The 21,556-nt window shown below is 37.4% G+C and overlaps 1 protein-coding gene across 1 annotated transcript in view; it reads left to right on the top strand.

Moving 5' to 3' along the window:
* Nucleotides 1-21,556, top strand: part of LOC112050193 (unconventional myosin-IXa) — a 61,804-nt gene that overhangs the window by 34,659 nt on the left and 5,589 nt on the right. Inside the window, exons 21-33 of the mRNA XM_052886470.1 lie at nt 252-364; nt 803-975; nt 5,859-6,006; nt 11,303-11,449; nt 12,249-12,666; nt 13,420-13,689; nt 14,451-14,612; nt 15,978-16,082; nt 16,617-16,754; nt 17,495-17,677; nt 19,169-19,284; nt 19,855-19,996; nt 21,250-21,434. Coding sequence (XP_052742430.1) covers nt 252-364; nt 803-975; nt 5,859-6,006; nt 11,303-11,449; nt 12,249-12,666; nt 13,420-13,689; nt 14,451-14,612; nt 15,978-16,082; nt 16,617-16,754; nt 17,495-17,677; nt 19,169-19,284; nt 19,855-19,996; nt 21,250-21,434 — 2,300 coding nt within the window. The remainder of the gene's footprint in view (nt 1-251; nt 365-802; nt 976-5,858; nt 6,007-11,302; nt 11,450-12,248; nt 12,667-13,419; nt 13,690-14,450; nt 14,613-15,977; nt 16,083-16,616; nt 16,755-17,494; nt 17,678-19,168; nt 19,285-19,854; nt 19,997-21,249; nt 21,435-21,556) is intronic.

Raw genomic sequence — 21,556 nt, 5'->3', positions numbered from 1 at the left:
AACGTTAAAGTAAACGCTTTTAGCTATAAAAGAACCAAGGGATCGGGACCTGCGTATCCTCATTATGCAGACATGCTGATGTGTTTGTATTAAAAGAAAATCGGTATTCTCGAAAAAACAATATACCACCAGTTAATGAATCTTTTTATAAAGAAATCTTTATAACTGTTTCAATAAAAAAGTCATAGCTGTAAAAAATAAACAACTTTCAACTCTATGTTATGAATATATATTTATTTATTACGATTTAGATACGGGAGCGAGAATTGGCGGAATCAATAGCGAGCAGTAGTGAAGAGTACCTGCGACAAGTCGGCGACTGGAGTCCGGCGGAGAGTTCCGACACCACTAAAAGTAGTTCCAGGTATGTCTTAGTAGAATATAAACAAAGTATGTACAACACGTATTTTAACAGGCTCCATCACTAAAAAAATATGTAACAGACGTGTACTGTATTAGTTAGTAGTAGTGGTATTAGTTTTAATATAATACGATCATCATTTAATTTTGATTATCGCCGTTGGAAAATCATGTAATATAAAACAGCTGTAATATAAAAGTCATCTTCTTCAGAGTAATAATAATAACAATAGCAATAATAACAAATGGGCACTCAAATGTACCGCAACGAGAGGGTTGATTTTTTTTATAAATTTTTGATAGTGTTTTGTATTTTATATTTATATTGACATTGGTAAAAATTAAAAAAAAAGAACTAATACATAAATAATAGAGAAACAATAGCACACATTTTCGATAACGATATCTAAAAATTCGTATATTTTCTCCCTCCTAATACCAGACGGACGTCCCCTCAAGTGTACCAACGCAGTCTGTCCAGCACGACGCTGGAGCCGCCGGCGCGCGCGTTGCACAGTCTGCCTCCAGTGCGACGCGACCCGCGCGACCAACGCGACTCGCGCGACCAACGGGACCATCGCGACTCGCAAAGGACCGACACGAGCTCCGACTCCTGTGAGCATACTATCTTGTTTCATATGTAGTTTGCATAGCACGATCGAAAGCGCGCGCGCTTTACCGTCTTCTGTCGTTGGTGCGCCGCGATTTGCGCGACCAACGCTACCGTCGTGACTAGGAAAGAAGCGACACCAGCTCTGATTCCTGTAAGCATACCACCGAATTTTGGTCTTGACATTCAGATAGTATTATTTTCATCAGTTTAGACCTTATATTTCAAAAAATTCAAAATTCATTTATTTCAATTAGGCTTAGTTTTTCAAGGAAAACAGTGGTTTCAACCAGATGTAATTCCTTAAGCTTAACATTGGCTTTTACTTGTTGCACGTTAGGTAATGTAAATATTATGCATTTTGTTTTCTTATTGAGCACTAAGTTATTAGCTTCAAACCAATGTACCATTTTCATAAAAGAGTTGTTTACATCGTCATAATTTATTTCTCCTCTATTAATTTTAAAAATAAGTGATGTTTTTTGTCATCTGCATACAAAACTATCTCATGATTATCCTTGTGAACATAAGAAAGGTTATTAATTTAAATGAGTAAAAGTAATGGTCTTAGTATAGATCCTTGAGGAACCCCATATAAAAAACTGAAAGTTTATCAACCCACTTTCCTACCATTAGTAAGTATTTTAGTTAATGACAGAAAAGGTCTAAAACTTTAGTCGTCCAAGATTAAAGACTTCTTCGTGACACCATTAATAGTTAAAAATGTGTGCGTAAATCACAGGTTTACGCACTAAGCTCGCTGTATTTTGTCATGGACAGGTCGAGGCCATAATAGTGTCGGAAATATTGTTTCACTAGCGAACGCCCGTGACTTCATCCGCGTGGAATTCAGTTTTTCACAAATCCCGCGGGAACCATGTTCCGGGATAAAAAGTAGTCTATGTGTTAATCCAGAATAAAATCTATTACCATTCCAAACAGCCAAATCGCTTCAGTAGCCGCAGCGTTAAGGAGGAAAAACATACATACACACTTACACACACAAAAATTCGCCTTTATAATATTAGTGTGAATACAAATACAAACGAAAGTGTATGACTTATGGACGACGTCCCTTTGCCGCCCGTCCAAGTTCTAAACCCGTAATTTCAGGGTTTATATAACCATTTGGGTCGAACAAGTTTCGTCATCTTAATAGTTTTGAACCATCAGCAAATTTATCCTTTTCGTAGTCACGTGGTTGTATTAATTATCTATAGTCAAATTGAGTAGGTATTTTAAACTATGTAAACAAACAAAAACAGCTGACTCAGGGGTGCTCAACATTTTATCATTATTTACGAATATTATCATGAAATAAAACTTCCTGTGATAAACAAATATTTTTTTAATTCTATATTCCTATATAATATATTCTGTTATTTATCAAACAGATAATGCTTCACTTATATTAAGGGTTCCGTTAGGCAATAAAGAACTCTTATAGTTTTGTTTCTTTATTATGTAGAAGCAAGCATAAGGTTTCCTCGACATATTTAAATACATTAATCAAAACGGTTTTCTCGGAGGACGATAAGGGTGATTGATTCGTACGTTTCTTTTTTGGTGACGGAAACAATAGCAACGCGGAATAACTGCTCCGGCTAGTACCAGGCTCCGGTTCACTAATTTTCGTACTAAACTAAATAAAATTAATTAATTAAACTGATAAAAAACCCGACTGCATAAATGATAAAAGAACTGAAAAGAAAAAAAAGCTCAGTCCAGAAGTGTAGAAAACAATTAGAAAACAGTCGGGACCTATTATATTGAATAGGATGATTTTCGTCTACATTTTTTATTAGGTCCCGACTTTAGTTTGATCAATTTTTATATCATTTATGCCGGGTTTTTATATTTGTTTAATTAATTAATTTATTTCACACTTTTTAGTTACGATAGATGGTGAATTTCGGATTTATTGGTTACGTTTGTTACAAAGTACGATAATGTATACCTAAGTCCAACCGAAATTAAGTAAATATTCAAAAAATCTACGCAACCCTCGGTGGCTGAATCCGACTCGCACTTGTCCGATTTTTATAATCAATATATTTCTTTTAGTCTATTTTAGGTGTTTTATAACTACACTTCATAAACCTCGCACCTTATAGTCGTCCGCCTCGCGTATTATGTATAGACTTAATTAATATTAGAATTAATAAATAACGTTTTCCTAATTGTAGTTTTTTTAACATGGCCATGATATACTATTTTGAAATTCTCACAAAAATCCCTTGAATTTGATTCGCATGTTGCAATATTCACAAAAAAAAAACTTCACCCCGATTCTATAGCGTCTCACAGTCGTCTTGTTGGTTTTTTTTTTCTAATTTCACCTATCTAAGAACACTTGGGTTATTAAAACAAATCTAACGTTATCTGAATTACGTAAATCCGTTCAACGGTTTGGAAGATATGAGGTAATAAAGAATATTACATACATACATACATACAAGATACGCGCGAAAACATAACCCTTCTTGCAGTCGGGTAAAAACAGTAAACAAACAACAAATACACTATAATTAACAATAACAACGAAACGAGAACAAAACGAAATAACAAAAATTACAAGGGAAGAAAATACGCACGACAGACTGGATTTAGTTAACGAATCATTAACGAATACTGATATATAAGTAGGAGTATTAGTCATAGACAGCAAATAAAGTAGTGTTCTGTGCTGTGAAGTGTGAACTGTCAAATGTCAAATCTTCTTTCACTTATTAATACAAAATCAAAATAATTATCATAGTATATGGTAATTCTGCAATAAATGAAAGGTTAAATTCACATTAAAATAAAAGAAATCATCGTTTTAATTACAACTTCTTTCTTCTTTTGATATGAAAATACGACATTTATAAAATAATTAAAGTTATAATTTAATTTTATAAATGCACATTTAATACCCATAAAACTCAATATCTTTATTTTTCATAATGGTTTGTGACTCATGTCTGCTTGGGTTCTTTTTATGTCGTTTGTATTGTTTTTGTGCAAACTCTATATATTTAACATAGACGAATTAGAAATGGAAATGGATCGCACCCAAATGCAGCAACAAAATTGTCTGTCGTTTTTTGAAGGGTACGAGGTAAACTCAGTCATCGATAATATTTAACAAAAATAAATAATAAAATATTTAACAAGAATAATATAATCTGTACACAGAATATTAAATTAATGAATCGATGTTTTGCTGTTTGTTCGTTTGTTAGAAGAATAGTATCTATTTTTCTTTTAGATATTATTTTTATTACAAATTTATTATTTATTATAATTATGTTTTTGATGACCTCCGTGGCGCAATGGTATGCGCGGTGGATTTACAAGAAGGAGGTCCTGGGTTGGATTCCCGACTGGGCTGATTGAGGTTTTCTTAATTGGACCAGGTCTGGCTGGTGGTGGCTTCGGCCGTGGCTAGTTACCACCCTACCGGCAAAGACGTACCGCCGAGCGATTTAGCGTTCCGGTACGATGCCGTAACCGAAAGGGGTGTGGATTTTCATCCTCCTCCTTACAAGTTAGCCAGCTTCCATCTAAGACTACATCATCACTTACCATCAGGTGAGATTGTAGTCAAGGGCTAACTTGTAAACAATAAAAAAAAAATCTTAGATTGCATCATCGCTTACCATCAGGTGAAACTGAAATCGAACGTCACGTCATCTTTTAGTGAATTAGAAGTTGTTGACCATTTTTCATGCCATTGAACTACTTACTACACAAACCGGAATGATTAGGGAGTTTTTTCAGTCGACGAAAACGATTACAACAATGAAACATCGATACGATATAAGTATACACGCGTTAGACCGTTGATTGATTGACAGAGAGGTAACGTCTTGCGAGGCAGGTCCTTCTATAATTAGTCCAAGATAATTAATTAATTGTATGTGAATCCGGGCTCAAAAGGGCTAGAACCCAGAGCCGTAAAACTTATTATTAAAAATAAAATGTATGTGAATCGAAACGAAAAGTGTCGCCTAAAAGAACCTTTTTGAGGAGTGATATTGTTGTGTTGTTGACGGCCTAAAGTTGTGGACTATAGATAAATATTCGCGTGTCAACATAATTTCAAATGTCGTAATGAGTGCTCGTTACTTAATAACTCAGACAATCTGGAGACAAGTGAACCGTTATTTTCTCTGTTTACATAATACTTTGTTTACTTTATTGGTAACAAAAGATACCCTAATTGCAAAATTATTTGTTTGCACTTAACAGTTGTTTGTAGACCCTTTAGGGCATTTCTCAATCAGTGGTTGTGCTAAAAACATGTGTCTTTTAAGTGTTTTTTTCAAGACAAATTTTGGTTGTGATATAGATTTTTACTGGGTCTATAAGTGTTTTATTTGCCTCTTAGGTGTATCCCTGTCGGTTATATTGATGGGTTATTATACTGTGGTTAAAGAATTTTTTTTTTACTATTATGGTAAGTTAATGCAGATTTTAAAAAAGTAAACATTTGCAAAGATAAAGCAGTGAGCAAATCAACCCATATTCGGCTCACAGCTGAGCACGACTCAGTGAGCTGAATATGGGTTGATAATGATGAATGATGATCGGACATTGAGAAGGAAAGCTCATAATTCATTTAGTTTAAGCAGGCTCAGTTTACAAGTACTTTTGACACGTCAGTTGACTTATTGTAAAGATTCTACCACTGGTTCGGAAGGCAGGTTCTGCTGATAAGAAACCAGCAAGAAACTCAAAAGTTGCTCTTTTTTAAAAAAACATACAATTAACTTCATATAGCTTCACTTCCTGTGTGAAGGTGGAAGCTGATCCAATGGCCTAAGAGCACCTTTATCGTTAAGGAACTCTCCAATAGTGCAGTAACCTCGACTAAAGGTTAAGGTCGTATTCCGTGTGATTTCAGTATGTGTGCCGATGGGGCGTACAGAGGCGCCGCCCGCTCCACCAGTGCGTGCTGCGCGCCGCTCGCCGCGCCGCTTGCCCGACCGCGTGGAGCACGAGCCGCCGCCGCTCGCCCTGCCGCGCCAGCCCGACCATCTCGACATCAAACGGTGAGTAATGAAACAATAGAGAGTTTTAACTACCAATAAAACTTACCTATTATTTTTTCATCAATGTCCGGAATCCATCTTGAGAGAAGCACCCGTCTTTCCTTGCCGGAAGTCAGCTAATATCACCTCTCCGATGGTGGCGCCCCCTTGCCGCAACCTAATACCTATGTACAAGTGACCGTAGCGAGCCGAGTGAATGTTCGCCATTATTATACTCATGATGCACCAGGTAGGCCTTACCTGGATTCCGGACATTGATGAAAAAATAATAGGTAAGTTTTATTGGTAGTTAAAACTCTCTATTATTTGTTTCGTATCAATGTCCGGAATCCATCTTGAGTGAAGTGTTTGTTATCACCTGGTGCTCGCAAGGTTGACGCTTTAATGTGAATTATACTGAAAAGTATTTTTGAATAAATGAAAATTCTCAATTTTGAAGAAGAAATATACTCTTAATATGTATATTGACTTTTAAACCAAGGACTTTAAAATTAAGGAATTTGATAGTGGCACTAGGTAAACCAGTTATGTATACCTATATATTTTAGAATTCATAATCAGTGATTTTCTAGAATTCTAGATGTTAGTAATTTTTAAAAGTATGTACTTAAATCTGACTTCCAAATCCGTCCGAATTTCTAGAAATGGATAGAATCTGATGAAATTTGATTTGCTTTACAGATCTTGTAAAAAAAAAAAAATTTTATTTAACCTATTATTGTTCAAGATGCATGCGTAACATAGCTCCTAATATTAATAAATTAGTTATGTTTTGCCATTCAGTTACAGCAATACAAAGCAGTTGCCTAAACCATACTTGGATTTTTTACTGATTATACGGAGGATGAAAATCCAACAAAACTCTTCTTCATGATACTCTGCACTTTAAAGTCCAAATATGTTAGCCAACATGACACGCACAGGAACTTGGATATGTACCTATAAATAATCTACTTACCACAACCCATCAGACAGATTGTGCCACATCGAAATGTAATTTAATATCATTAGATTCATCATTCTGGCGATAAATGAATTTTAATTTAAGTGCAATATTTCTTCTCCAATAGTTGATGACTTCGTAGTGAGACCTCACTGTAGCAGCATGGTGGATTCAAGCTCCATATCCCATAAGTAGGCAGGCCCGGCTGATTATGATGACGGTAAATGAGTCCGGTAGAAGCGAATCCTTTGCATGTATGAGGTGCACGTCACTGCTGTTCATTGTACTAGTATCTTGATTGATAAAATTATAACAATCCATGCTCAACAGTGAAAAAGCCCTTGCTAAGCTGGGTGTAGAAATTATTGATTTTGTCAGGATCATGTAAAACTATATAATACGGTGGTAAGTTCAGGATACCAAATTAACTTCTCTTCCGATACTGAAATAGCTTTGGGTATTGATACCAACATGAAGAAGCATTAATATAAGCCCATCTCACCTACTAGTCAAATTAGTATTTTTTTTTTTTTTTTTTTTTATATTAGGTACCGATTTCTGTATTGGCATACTTTTGTCATCCAAGACAGATAGCAAATTATTTGTCCAACATTGTAGAATATAAATTCAATGGTTTGTGGGATACACCATTTCTTTACATCCGTCTCAAACTGACTTTATCATATGATTGTAGCGCCGGCTGGATATTGATAACTGCTGCCCTTGATCAGGTCATCGATCAACATTTCTAGTCACTCAAAATCGGTGAGGCTCAGTAGTTATAATCTTGAATCACTGGGGCATGTGCATCTGTTTGTTTCGTGGTGTGTGTGTGTTCGCCAGATTTAAAATTTTTAAATTTAATAGCTTTTCACTTAAAATGATTGGAATGATTCCGGTGGCCGTGTACGATGAGGTTTGGTGGAAGAGACAACCAGTTGTGCTTCTTTAGTACACATAACGTGTTGTTGTGTATAAGGCTTATTAGTCCTGATCATCTGCTCTCGAAAGGCCATTCAGCATGAGTAGTTCCTACACAAGACGCTTGTTTTGGGCGTGTCTCACACTTGGAATAAAATAGCTGTCGCACGTCAAAAAGAAAAATCATTCTGACTAAGTTTGCTGACTCGAGAGGACAACTCTGTATTAAACCCGTCTAGGAAATATTGAGCTATTATATAAATATTTTATTTGTCTAATTTTGTTAGGACCTGATGTGACTGTTAGATAATTCTGTTCTGTTTATATAAGCAATCCACGTATCGGTTATAGATCTGAAGAAGCATCTAAGCACTTTGCAATCGACAATGCTGATAGAATATCGCAGTACAATTTCTTGTGGTGTGCGTACCATGCGAGTCATTCGTCCAAGACATCGTGAATTTCATGTCATTGAATTGCGTTTTCAATCCACATCTAAAAGCCAATATGAGTGTGTGTTGGCATGGCCAATAGGTGTTTTGCCGGATCTATTTTGCCAAGTGTTCTATAGGTATTCTTGACCTATCAATCTATATCTGGGCACAACGGTATAGGAATAGTCGCCCTGCTACACCTATGTTGACTTATCGGCAGCAGTCGGTTGTAGTATTGTATTGTCCAACTGTGTAGCCTGCTTATCCGTCCTAGGCAGTGCAACAGGCGTGTTGTAAACGTAACCTGTTGACTTAGCTGCTCGAAGGACTGTGGCCCAACACACACAGGTCGCAAAGGTCAGCCTCTCTTTAAGAGATTGATATTTGTCAGAGAGACCACCTGCGACTAAGAAGCTGTTGCTGAAGCGCTGTTGCGTAGCGTTAAGCACTTCGACTCCGACAAGGGGACTTTGCGTTGCGTCTTGCGTCCCAGTTTGCCAAGAAACTCGAGGCAAAGTATCGGAGTCAGCACAGACTTCTTGGAGTTGTTTATCCATCCTAATGTTACTAATGTATAAGGACTGTAAAGTCCTTATTGTGAAAGGGTCAGTCCAGTCCATATGAGATTAGCATTGCTTTACCTCTTACGTTTAAGAAGATGTCGCTCAAGTGTTTTGCATAGCGTTAAGCACATACGACTCCTACAAAGACTTTACGTTGCTTGTATCCAAGTTATGCCGACAATCCCGAGGTATTGTGTCAGTACCAGGACCGACTTACAGTCTGAAGGGTGTAATCTAGAAAAGGTACACTTGTTCCTCGATTTCTTGGAATCGTGCAACCCAATTCGTTGTTATTGCAAAGGTTTTTATGTGCTTATAGACCGAATGTCAATTAGGCCAGCTGAAGTAGCTGCTGTTTGTCTAAACTTCAGTGCTAATCGAGTCCTAGAAATATGCGGTGCAAAATTGGTTGCATAGGCGAAAGCGGTTTTTCTCTTTCCATCAGTTGCGTTCAGTTAAGTTAAGTCAAGATTTAGGATTGGTCGGAATGTTTGGTTCAGTCTTGGTACCAAAACCAAAATGGACAAAACTGTATTGCGCCAGTTCTAAAATAAACATTACGTATACCTGTGTAGCAAAAGTTAATAGGTATTGAGTATACATACACAGTGTACGTTTTATTTCTGAAACGCTGCATGAGTAGAAACTAAAACTGAAATAGGTATATGATATGGTCTCAAGATATGAACACCATTTAAAAATGTCTGATGGTCCACATATTTCAATCTCAAATTTTTTTTAAACATCCGTCTTAAAATGTAAAAATGTTTTCGTTACGTTAGCTTGAATTATCGGTAAGTATAATAGATGTTGTTCTTAAATGACACGCTGAAGAAACAAGACAGTTTTGCTCTGTTTCTGGAACTAAGTGTATCAAGTGTAAGTTTTTTAGCCCCCTCCCCCTTGTTTTGAAAATCGCTTTGCACTTGGGAGGAATTTTATACAAAACATCATATTTAAAATTTTCATTTCACGTAAAAATAAATTGATAAAATCATTTCATCTACCATTGTTTTGTACTTGTATGTATAGATGACCTTTCGGAGTAATAAGTCTAAAGTCTACTAATATTTGTCACGCTTTCTTGTAAAACAACTATTTGGCAACTTAAGAAGTTTTACAAAGCTGCGAAAGAACATTCCAGTATATTTAAATGCAATTCTTTCATAATTATGTACCTCTAAACGTTTTCTTTCACACTAATTCCGGGTGTGAATGATAAAATGTGGGTACCCACATTTTTCTTTTAAGTGAAGAAAAGTCGTAACAAAGGGCATATAACAATATATATTTTAAGGGCATATCAATACTCGTATTTAAAACGATGTTTGAATAAATTCATGAGGTTTATGACTCGCCTTAGTAAATAGATTCCCATAAAGTTGCAACAATTTCGTACTAATTTGCAGACGTCTTAAGCCAAGATCAATCGTTACTACCGTCGCTTTGTCTGTAATTGTACACGTATTTTTCACTATTTCTATTCATAGGATTTGTTGAAAATGTGACGTGTTGTAATAAAATTTAAACTGTACGTAACTCACGGTTTGCAAAGCCTTTCATGCTCTGCGCTGCGACTTCTCGTAGGATCACTACCGCCGCTGCCGCTGGAACTCGACGATGGAGAACGTGCACGTTTTTATTTCACTTTTAACAAAATCACTTACGTTCTCCATTTTCGGAGAGGTTTATTCACACAGAAAATATAAAATATGCACCTAATATGTAGGTATAAATTGTTTTTTCCGTGATCACAATGGCTGACTTGTGAACGGCGTGAAAAAACGACGCTTAATGGCGAACATTCACTCGGCTCGCTACGGTCACTTGTACATAGGTATTAGGTTGCGGCAAGGGGGCGCCACCATCGGAGAGGTGATATTAGCTGACTTCCGGCAAGGAAAGACGGGTGCTTCTCTCAAGATGGATTCCGGACATTGATACGAAACAAATAATACGAAATTGCATTCCTCTATATTTTGACGGCCTCCGTGGCGCAGTGGTATGCGCAGTGGACTTACAAGACGGAGGTACTGGGTTTGAACTCCTGCTGGGCAGATTAAGTTTTTCTTAATTGGTCCAGGTCTGGCTGGTAGAAGGCTTCGGCCGTGGTTAGTTACCGCCCTACCGACAAAGACAAACCGCCAAGCGATTTAGCGTTCCGGTACGATGTGGATTTTCATCCTCCTCCTAACAAGTTACCCCGCTTCCATATTAGATTGGATGATCACTTACCATCAATGAGATTGTAGTCAAGGGCTATGTACGTCTCAATACCTACGCCTGAAAAGTGAAAGATACGCAGAAGGCACCAAAAACGTAACGCTGTTATTCATTCATCAAATCTTACTGCCCATATTTTTTTCATATCATCAAAATCGAACTTCAAAAATATGTATATAATAGTAAAATATACATGTGTTGTCGTGTTGTAGCGCGGCGTCCGAAGTGTCAGTGGTGGGCAACGAGACGCTGCGGCGCCGCAACTCGGACCCCGCGCCCGACCCGCGCGCGCCCGTGCGCGCCGCGCCCGATTACATCGGCCACACCGGCAACGGCCTGTTCGGCATCGCTGGCCACAGGTAACACACTATACTATATTATACAATGATTTCTTTATTTTGCTATCATCCGCGAAAAGTCGACGAACCCATGCGACAACGTCACCCAGGTCCGACAAAATACTCTCTACGTACGTTTCACCCCGAAACCGGAGCATCCTCAGATGTTGACAACGTGCAATTGCAAAGTCTTTGCAATTGCACGTTGTAGAGTCAACATCTCCTGAGGATGCCCCGTTGTCGCATGGGTTCGTCGTCTTTTTAGCAAAATAAATAAATCATTATATAATCATGATGAACTTCCGCAAAGTAACGCCTGGTTCTATCCACTATACTATAGCTTGGCAAATTCGTTCGTTACACTCCCGATGGTCCGCGCGGGCCGGGAGGGGGTAGCAATGCCCCGCGCGTACGACATGCTATCTGAAAAACACTTCAGCTTATACCTACGATTACATCTGTGTGGAATTTAAATTGTTTTATTTTGGATTTCATCTAATCATAAAAAAAAATCTGAATAAAAGTTATCATCTTCCTGTTTAAATCTCTTACATCTTTGTTTTAACTTATTACACTGTGACATATTGATATTTGAAACATTTTCTTAAACAAGGAAATAAAATCAGACAGTTTAAGTTTAAAGATATACAAACCCAATTTAAAGCAAAGATGTTGACTTTAGTAACACAGGCACCATCGAGTTCTGGTCGGTCAATGAATTAGCTAAATAGCACGAGGTGATAATTTCATTCAATATTCTAGGCTTAAATGTTCTTTTTTCACGAACTTAAACTAAATATACGTACTGTTCACGTTCCAGATTCCGTAAAGGAACAAGATTCGCGAAAGGAGACAAATGTGTGTACTGCCATCAAGCGATCGACGCGTTTATAACTCAAGGCCAGAGATGTATCGACTGCAAACAGCTCTATCACACTAAATGTATACAGAACAAAGGCGTCATCACAATGCCCTGCCCCAGCCCCGTCACACTAGCGTCCAGGGGACGTCACAAAAACAGAAAACGAATTATGTTGAACAAAGAGTCGCCATATAATTTAATAACGGATCAGTCCAAAGGACCCGTCAGTTCAAATTTCAATTTGACCGGAACGTCCGAATTTATGGATCGGACGGACAAAATAATATCGGACGCTACGGAACTGCAGGCGATGCAGCATTTCATCACAAAGAAAATTTATTTAATGGAGTCGTCCGAGAATGAGAAACAGTCTGAGGTAAGAATTATATTTGTACTGAAAACGGTATTCTGTACTCAAACTCTGTTTTATAGATCTTTTGTGTACACCCAATTACAACAGAAAGCTGATTTTTGATTGATGAGAATCGGGAAATTGACTAATTCAAAGATATATAGCATTTTAGCATTATTTCATTAGTGATCAAAGTACATGTAATTAAAGTCGACATTCTGTACTAAATCCATACTCGATGTGCACTGTTTGTCAACAAAGAAAATTAAAAATGAAGGTTTTTTTTTTTTCGTTTTTCGCACTGTTTGTCAACAAAGAAAATTAAAAAGGAAGGTTTGAAGGTTTTCGTTTTTTCATAAAATGTTATTTAAAATATAATAACTATATCTTATTAATATTAGCTTATTTTCATTATTTTAAGACTAAGTTAATTATAATTATTATTAGGTTATTTATAATTATTAAATGAGTAGCGATTTCATTTGTTTGTTGGTAAATAGTGCACATCGAGTAAGGCTTTAGTATGGCTAAACCATTGACTGTTGGAGGATTTTCAACTCTAAAATTTGACCTTGAAAAAAACACTTACGCACACTTCGAACTTTTTGTACACATTTTGTATAATATATATAAAAACAATGTTTCTAGCATTTATACTAATTTTCTTCACGCGAATTTTTCGATTCCATTGCACTATACTAGGCTTTAACAACTTAATCAGTATAATTGTTCCTTATATACAACTCAGTAATATCCGTGTATTTGTCTCGATAAAAGGTGGACAGGGTATTCAAGCACGCGCTAAGAGAGTTCAAAGACAACCTGGTAGCGACGTACAGTGTTGTGGAGACCAGGGGGTCGGCTCTCAAGTACAAAGACCTGATCGGGAACTTCCTCCACGTGATGGAGACGGTGTGTGCCAGAGAAGGCTCCACGTTGTCCATCACAATGGGAGTCAACGCCTTCAGGGGGTTCATGGACGAGTTCATGAGCCAACACGACACTGAGAAGGCAAGGACTAAGAGAAAAAAGGATAAAAAGAGAAAAGTAAGTATTGATATTTCTATCTTACTTTTGTTTTAGAGTAGTGTAGTAGAGCTGACAAATATAATCATAATATTTACAATCTTAACTTTTATGTAGCGTAAGTGTATCCAATAGAGGCTTTTAACTAACATTTGCAAAAAATCTATTTTTTCCTTACTTGGTCAGAAAATTAACAATGTTTAAAAGAGAATTATACTATTTTGGCAAAGTGCAACTCTTTACAATTTTTCAAGGGATTTCGTAAGTGTACTTAACTTTTTAAATTGAACTCTATTATCAACTAAGACACATTTCCTGCACTTTTTTATTTAATTCTAATAATAATAACTAAATCTAATATGCTATTAGTATGTAGTTTAGGCCACTAATACCCTGCAGTTAGTGTAATCCTTAATTATTTGTCCGGTTAGTTGTGCCTTTGGTTCCACGTGGACAACCCCAGTACATGATATAGATATTTAACCCTAATAATAATAATTAATAAATCTAATATGCTATAAGTATGTAGTTTAGGCAACTAATGACCACCTGTACCCTGCAGCTAGTGTATGCCTTACTTATTCGTCCAGTTAGTTGTGCCTTTGGTTCCACGTAGACAACCTCAGTACATGATATAGATATTTAACCCTAATAATAATAATTAATTAATCTAATATTCTATTAGTATGCTATATAATTACTATGCCAGTAATGACCACCTGTACCCTGCAGCTAGTGCATGCCCTACTTATTCGTCCGGTCAGTTGTCCCTTCGGTTCCAGGTGGACGACCCCATCCAGTACAAGGGGCACACGTTCATACTGTCGATGATCAACATCCCCACCGAGTGCGAGATCTGCAAGACATTCTTCATGTGGCCCATCGAGCGCTCGCTCATTTGCCAGACGTGCAGATTGGCATCGCATAAGAAGTGTTACATGAAGGTAAACTTTTTTTTTTTTATTTAACACAGGGTCGCATTTGTTTTGGGCCTGACATGCACCTAAACGACGTATCTCGTGAACAGAAATAGACAAATGACAATCAATAATACGAAAGATATGGGACTGGGACTACTCGGCCGCCATTGGTTTATGTCTCTTTACAAGTTAAGTCGTTGGTCGCATGCCAAATATGTCGCATAGTGATGGTAAGTTTAGATATGGTTTAAGGTGGGACATGCTTACCTAGAAGATGCCTATTCAATCTTGTTAACAGGAAACACAGGCTTGGAAAGGCTATTTCAAGCCTAGCCGTTTGTATGAGGACAACAACATACAGTCTTAGGGGTAACAACAACATAGGTATGAAAACCCACCCGGTGTCATGAAGTGCGATGGTAAAAAGGGATAGGAAATACGAATAGTATAGTTAATTTTTAAGCGTCGATTAGATTAGAAAAAAAGATTCCGCCGAATTGATAACCTCCCCCTTTTTTGAAGATGGTTAAAAAACAACATAAACAGGCAAGATTTCCGCTTTGCTGTGGCCTGTGGTTTTGCAAGTGTAGTCCTGTAGGAATATCGTAACGTAAATTATAATTTTATCCACTCCATAATTATTGTTCCTTCAAAATCAGCCCAATGAGCTAATCCCGAAATTAGGACAGCAAATAAAGGGAAGTTTTGTTCTAAAAAAGTTGCCATACATTAGCATACATTACATTAACATTCTGCAATACACATTCCTATCTATACAGTGTGTTTTAAAAATACCGTCCGATCCGAAATGTGTGTGTAAGCATTATAATATTATAAACAGAAAAAATATTAAAAAAAATATACAATAATTAAGCATTTTTATCGTAATAATAAAGTTTCTAATATTAAACATAAATTGTCCCAAAACTTGGAAAATTAAAAAAGTGACAACACTGTACTATCAATTATACGTACGTATAAATACGGTACGTATATCTAGATTATTACCTCCTACCTACACACCTGTGGCACAAAAGTCGGCAAAATTGAAAGCCTTTTGTCAATAAGGACTGCATAAAAATAATGTATACACGATACCTAAGTACACCCTTAAGGCCCGGACGGGATTTCCTACAACACACTGTATAGTGTGCCACGCCATACAACACAATGCAATTTTATAGGCGATTGTTTTCCACTTAAGGAGAGCCGAGTCCTTAATATCCTTACAAAATTCAGTCATCAAACGTATGTACTGGAAGTAGTATAGGAAAACGGTTCAATGTTTCAAAATAAAGTATAAATTATCATACTCAATTTATAATTTTACAATTTTAGTATAATATGTATGTGTGAATTTTTTTTTTATGTATATTTTGGTATGTTTAGGTGAATACAATGTGTCGCTCGGATTCGGGAACGCCGTCAGCTGCCATAGTGGGCGCTGTGGATGCAGGCGGACGGGAACAGTTCGGCGTCCTTAAACGTGGAAAGGTATGTGTGTTTAATAGGGTACTTGATTTATATCAAATTTAATATAAACAATATAATTTTTCGTGTAGTACATGGAATAAGGTTTCGAAATATATCGATATTAATTGAATAAAATGTATGGATTTCTTGGAAAACTTAATTTAAAAATCATGTATTGTTTCAAATGTGCCAAACTTCATAAACGCTGTCGTCCATTTTGTGACGTCACAATGTTACTTGATGTACTAAACGTCACAATGTTACTTGATGTACCAAACGCTCCCTTTGTAAAGGATTTGTTGACGTGACGTCATGAAACCGTTGAAATATAGACCATGGCCGTCATGGTTTTAGCTTGCATTGTCAAAAAAAAAAATTTCATGTAATCATGTCTCATCATGATATTTTTTTTTCAACCTAGTAGAACGATAATGATTAATTTTAGACCATTTAAAAAAAGTGTCAAGTAGCCTATATTTTAACTTAAAAGTAGTAAGTACAATGTTCATCATCATCAGTGAGATAGATACTAAAATAATTTTAATTCTGTCAAAGGTGTTTGGCATACCACTGAGCGAGCTTCCGACCGGCGAGGGCAATATACCATTCGTAGTGGACAGACTATTCACAACCATCGAGATGACTGGCCTGTACATTGAAGGGCTGTACAGGAAGAGTGGACTGAGTTCGAAGGTAACATTTCAATATTGTACAGAACTACTACTGATAATAGGAATATAAAAAAACTAGCGGACGCCCGCGACTTCGTCCGCGTGAAAGTCGATGTAAACTTTCAACTACCCTTAGCCTAGCCTCACCCTACCCTACCCCTAATCTTTGCTATAAACCTCACGGAGCCCGAGACCTTTCCAACGAATGTAAAACCATGGAAATCGGTTCGTGCGTTCTGGAGTTATAGCGTCAGGAAGGAAAGCCCGACTTATTTTTATATAGTAGATTACCATACAATTTATGATTACTCATATTTTATCGTACTTCCATTAGAAATCCATTTATAACAGTCCGCATTAGTGAATAAAATGAATAAAATAAGCATTTAAGATAGGAGAAAATAGACAAAATGTCGTCCAATTGCGGCGGAGTTGTTCCAGTTCCATCTCTTTCGGACCAACGCGTTTGAAATAGCGTTATTTCCGATTGCACCGCCAATCCAATCAGTCTTTACAAATAGTCAAAAGTGCTTGTGTAAACTAAGCCTATTTGAAATAAATGAGTTTTGATTTTAAAGTATCATCATCATTCATCCCCATAACGGAGTTTGCCGGTTGGTATGCAAAAAGTCTTCCTGACCTCCACAACACGTTTCAGTTGTGGTTAGTCGAGTCAGGTCCTCTCTCAGATGTCGTCCAACCATATTTTAGAGTAAGAAGAGTGGCAAATAAGGCAAATAATGATGGTTTTTGTATTGCTAGGTGCGCGAGTTGCGGCGGCTACTGGACGAGCGGCCCGACGAGGGCGTGGACCGGCTGGACTCGTACGCCGTCCACGTGCGCGCGTCCGTGCTCAAGTCCTTCTTCCGCGAACTGCCCGAGCCGCTGCTCACCTTCGACCTCTACGACGACTTCATACTCGCCGCGGAGATATCCGACCCGCAGGTGTGTACATGACTTTAATGATCGATGGTGAAACACTGAAAATGGAGAATTCCACAGTTTTCCTGGGAGTGACCTTGGAATTGGATTGTAAACTTCAATGGGGTGCTCATATAGAAAAACTATCTGGTAAACTCATCTCAGCTGCATTTGTAGTGAGAAAAATAAGACAGTTTACTGATGTTGACACAGCTAGGCTTGTTTATTTTGCGTACGGGCAAGGCTGCCAATATACATTCTATATTGTACTTCAAAAAAGAGCAATTCAAGCAATATGTATATTAAAATCACGCGCTTCCCTTCGTCAAAAGTTTAAAGAAATAGGTATACTGTCAATATATATATATAACAGCATAATCTATGTAAGACAAAATATTAATTTGTACAAACGAAAAGGAGATTTAAACCCACGTCTTACTAGACACGGGCATAAGTTAGTTATTTCTGCATATCGTCTCCAAAGAGTAAAAAACTCTTGTGGGTTTGGGTGTACTCTTCTATAACAAGATCCCCAAGACTGTGATGGACCTGCCAATGCATAGCTTTAAAAAAGCTTTTAGTCAAAAAACATTTGTGTGCTCTTTAATCCAAAATATCCTCCTTATCTTAAGGAGAAATTCACATTTCTGGGAGTGCAATCAGAGCTAAGAACATGTCGTGCTCTTACTCTGTGTATGCCTTTCCATAGGAGTAAATTTTATAAGTGTTCATTTGTTGTTCGTGCTATTAAGCTATGGAATGCACTCCCAGTCGACATTCGGAAATCCAAATCCCTTGACATGTTTAAAAAATCCGTTAAGACATATTATCTTAGTCACTAGTTACATATTTTATTTTATTAGAATATTTATCATACGACATAATGATATATTTATATATTAGTTTATTTTATGATATTTATAATTATTATATAATTTGTGTATTATGGTTTATGTATTAGTGTGTAGTTATTTGTATGTATGTATATGTACAATATTATTACGTACACACCACCTACAGTTGTCCTAATAAGTTCCTAAGCCTAAGGTTGCCTGGAAGAGATCGCTACTAAGCGATAAGGCCGCCTTTTGTATTCTACTTTTTCTTGTGTTTCTGTTTTGCTTGTTTTCTTTTATTTTTGTGGTGTACAAATAAAGTGTATTAAATAAAAATAAAATAAAATACTTAGTCGAGGTTACTACACCATTGATGAGTTCCTTAATGATAAAGGTGCTTGGAGGCCATTGGATCAGCTTTCCTTCACACAAGAAGTAAAACTGTAAGAATTTGTAATGTTGTCATCAATTGTAAATTATAATATTGTATGTTTTTTTTTAAAGTGCAACTGTTAGTTTCTTGCCGGTTTCTTCTCAGCAGAACCAGCCTTCCGAACCGGTGGTAGAATCTTTACAAATAGTCAACTGACGTATCAAAAGTGCTTGTAAAGTGAGCATACTTAAAATAAATGAATTTTTAATTTTGAAAATGTTAATATATTTATGGAATTATTTTCAGGAACGTGTGTCGAGTATCTTTACCATACTGAAAAAGTTACCCAAACGTAACTACGACCTGGTTGAGAGACTGATATTCCACCTGGCGAGGGTGGCGCTGCGTGAGGATCACAACAGGTATGTCATATATTTATTTAGTCCATTATTGTGTCTCCTAACTTGATTTGATGGTCCACATCAACTAAAGCAGCCAACTGTTACTTAGCAGAGAAATTCCAAAAGTTAACTGCAGTACTCTATGAGTTAGCTTGCTTCAGCTTTATATAAAGCTTACTATTGGAGAGTGAACTTTGTTAATTTTACCGAGCTTTTAAAAGGTTTTAAACTCAATATAATGACCGTAGTTTGTATTTGGGCTGAGATATAGACACGAAGGTCAAGGCGAAATATATGATGATGTATATATTCCATGGATTTTTTTTCCATGAATTGTCAGGTCCATCGTGTGTCAGAGATAAAAACTCAGAGCAGACGTGTGACCGATGATCTTCTATAATTATTAGCCTATTTGAACAACTCATTACAAGACCAGTAAGCCTAGCATGCGACCAACGACAGACTTGAGACTGATGGTGTAGGGTTTAACCATCGGGTCACAACAATCTGCTCGCAGTTAAACCGGTACCGATCATAAATGAACAAAAGAGTATAATTGAATCTATGACACAAATTGTTGCAATGTCTCAGGATGGGGCCCAACGCGCTGGCGATAGTGTTCGCGCCGTGCATCCTGCGCACGCACAAGGTGCAGCCCGCGCAGGACTCGCTGCACGACATCGCGCGCCAGACCTCCTGCCTCGAGGCCATACTCATCGACAAGCTCAGCAATGTGAGTCTGCACCGAGCTTCTGTTTTCCTAAAGCCTATAAAAATAAATGAATTTTGATTTCATTTTGTTTATAATACAAATGATTTTTTGCGAAGGAGAATTTAAATCTACGGCATGATTTAGGATAAGAACAAATTCTTAAAAAAACAAATAACTGTTACGTAATTCTACAGCAGATACTTTCGCATAATGATAGATTAATACGAAAAGGAGACTGATCATTTTTCATATATTGCTGGGCCCAGATTTTTTTTTATTGTTTTATAAGTTAGCCCTTGACTACAATTTCACCTGGTGGTAAGTGAGGATGATAAGATGGAAGCAGGCTAACTTGTTAGGAGGGGGATGAAAATCCACACTCCTTTCGGTTACTACACGACATCGTACCGGAACGCTAAATCGCTTGGCGGTACGTCTTTGTCGGTAGGGTGGTAACTAGCCACGGCCGAAGCCTCTCACCAGCTAAAATAATTTGATGAATGTACCTTCCCAAAATCTTGGAGTATACAAAAAGGAATGTTTCAAAGTTCTCTAGGAACGCCATCTACCGGTAGTTTAAAATAACAAACACCTGTGCCTGTAGATGGCAGCACGCATCTTGAAAGCCTTGCTCGATTACACTTTTCGTAACGCGTTCACCAACTTGCATCCCGTGTCATGCGTCCCTAAAGAAGTTTTACCTATTTTTCACTACTCTTGCTCAAAAACACTGTCATATTACCACTCCACAGCGGGGCTAAACTAGCATTTCAGCCTCTAGGGGCTAATGTCATTTTGTTTTTTTAATTTTTGTCTGTTACGATTACCAACTAGCCTACTATAAAACAAAAAAGGTTTAATTTGTAAATAGTTTAATTATACTAAAATAATGACCTCTATAAAACGAAGGAGGTCTTATTCGTAAATAGAATCGTCATAGGTGGGTGTAAAGCCCTGATTGTTTAATAAAAAATAGAAAATGGAACGAAATGCAGCGTTCTTGTCTGTTGAATGCGTATTTTTTTGATTTTTAATGAGTTGCCAGCTGCGTCTGCAAATAACAATGAGTTAACATTGAATACTGTACTGAATTATTTTATTTTTTCGCAATCGTAGTGAAAAGTATATTGCAACACGCGGGGCTAAACCCATTATAAACTCGGTTTCTATTTAGCGGCCCTCGCCTTGCGGCGCGTGCCCTAAAAATACCTCTCATATAATGGGCCTTTTTAGCCCCCTGTATAACAATCTACTATTGAGACTTTGACTTACAGACGCGAGGTGCGCTGGCGGAGATCGCGACGCTGGACGAGGCGAGCGCCACCGCGTCGGACCGGCTCGACACCATCCGCGCGCACAGCCTGCGCCCGCGCCCCGAGGAGCAGATCCTGGAGGGGCACATCCACGAGATCGAGAAGGAGAAGGCCATCATCACCTCCAACTTGCCCACGCTCGTCAGGTATGACCAACGATATGTAGTTTTTACACTTCCTGAACACAAATCGATATTGTAGACAATATTTAATATTATAACTAGAACTCTTTAATCCAGCCCTTACAGTAGTGTCGCTGTAAAAATGG

Source organism: Bicyclus anynana, chromosome 17 (assembly GCF_947172395.1).
Source record: "Bicyclus anynana chromosome 17, ilBicAnyn1.1, whole genome shotgun sequence".
In the NCBI taxonomy this organism is placed as follows: Eukaryota; Metazoa; Arthropoda; class Insecta; order Lepidoptera; family Nymphalidae; genus Bicyclus; species Bicyclus anynana.
The sequence above is the reverse complement of the archived record's forward strand: the minus strand, read 5'-3'. Positions and strand labels throughout refer to the sequence as shown.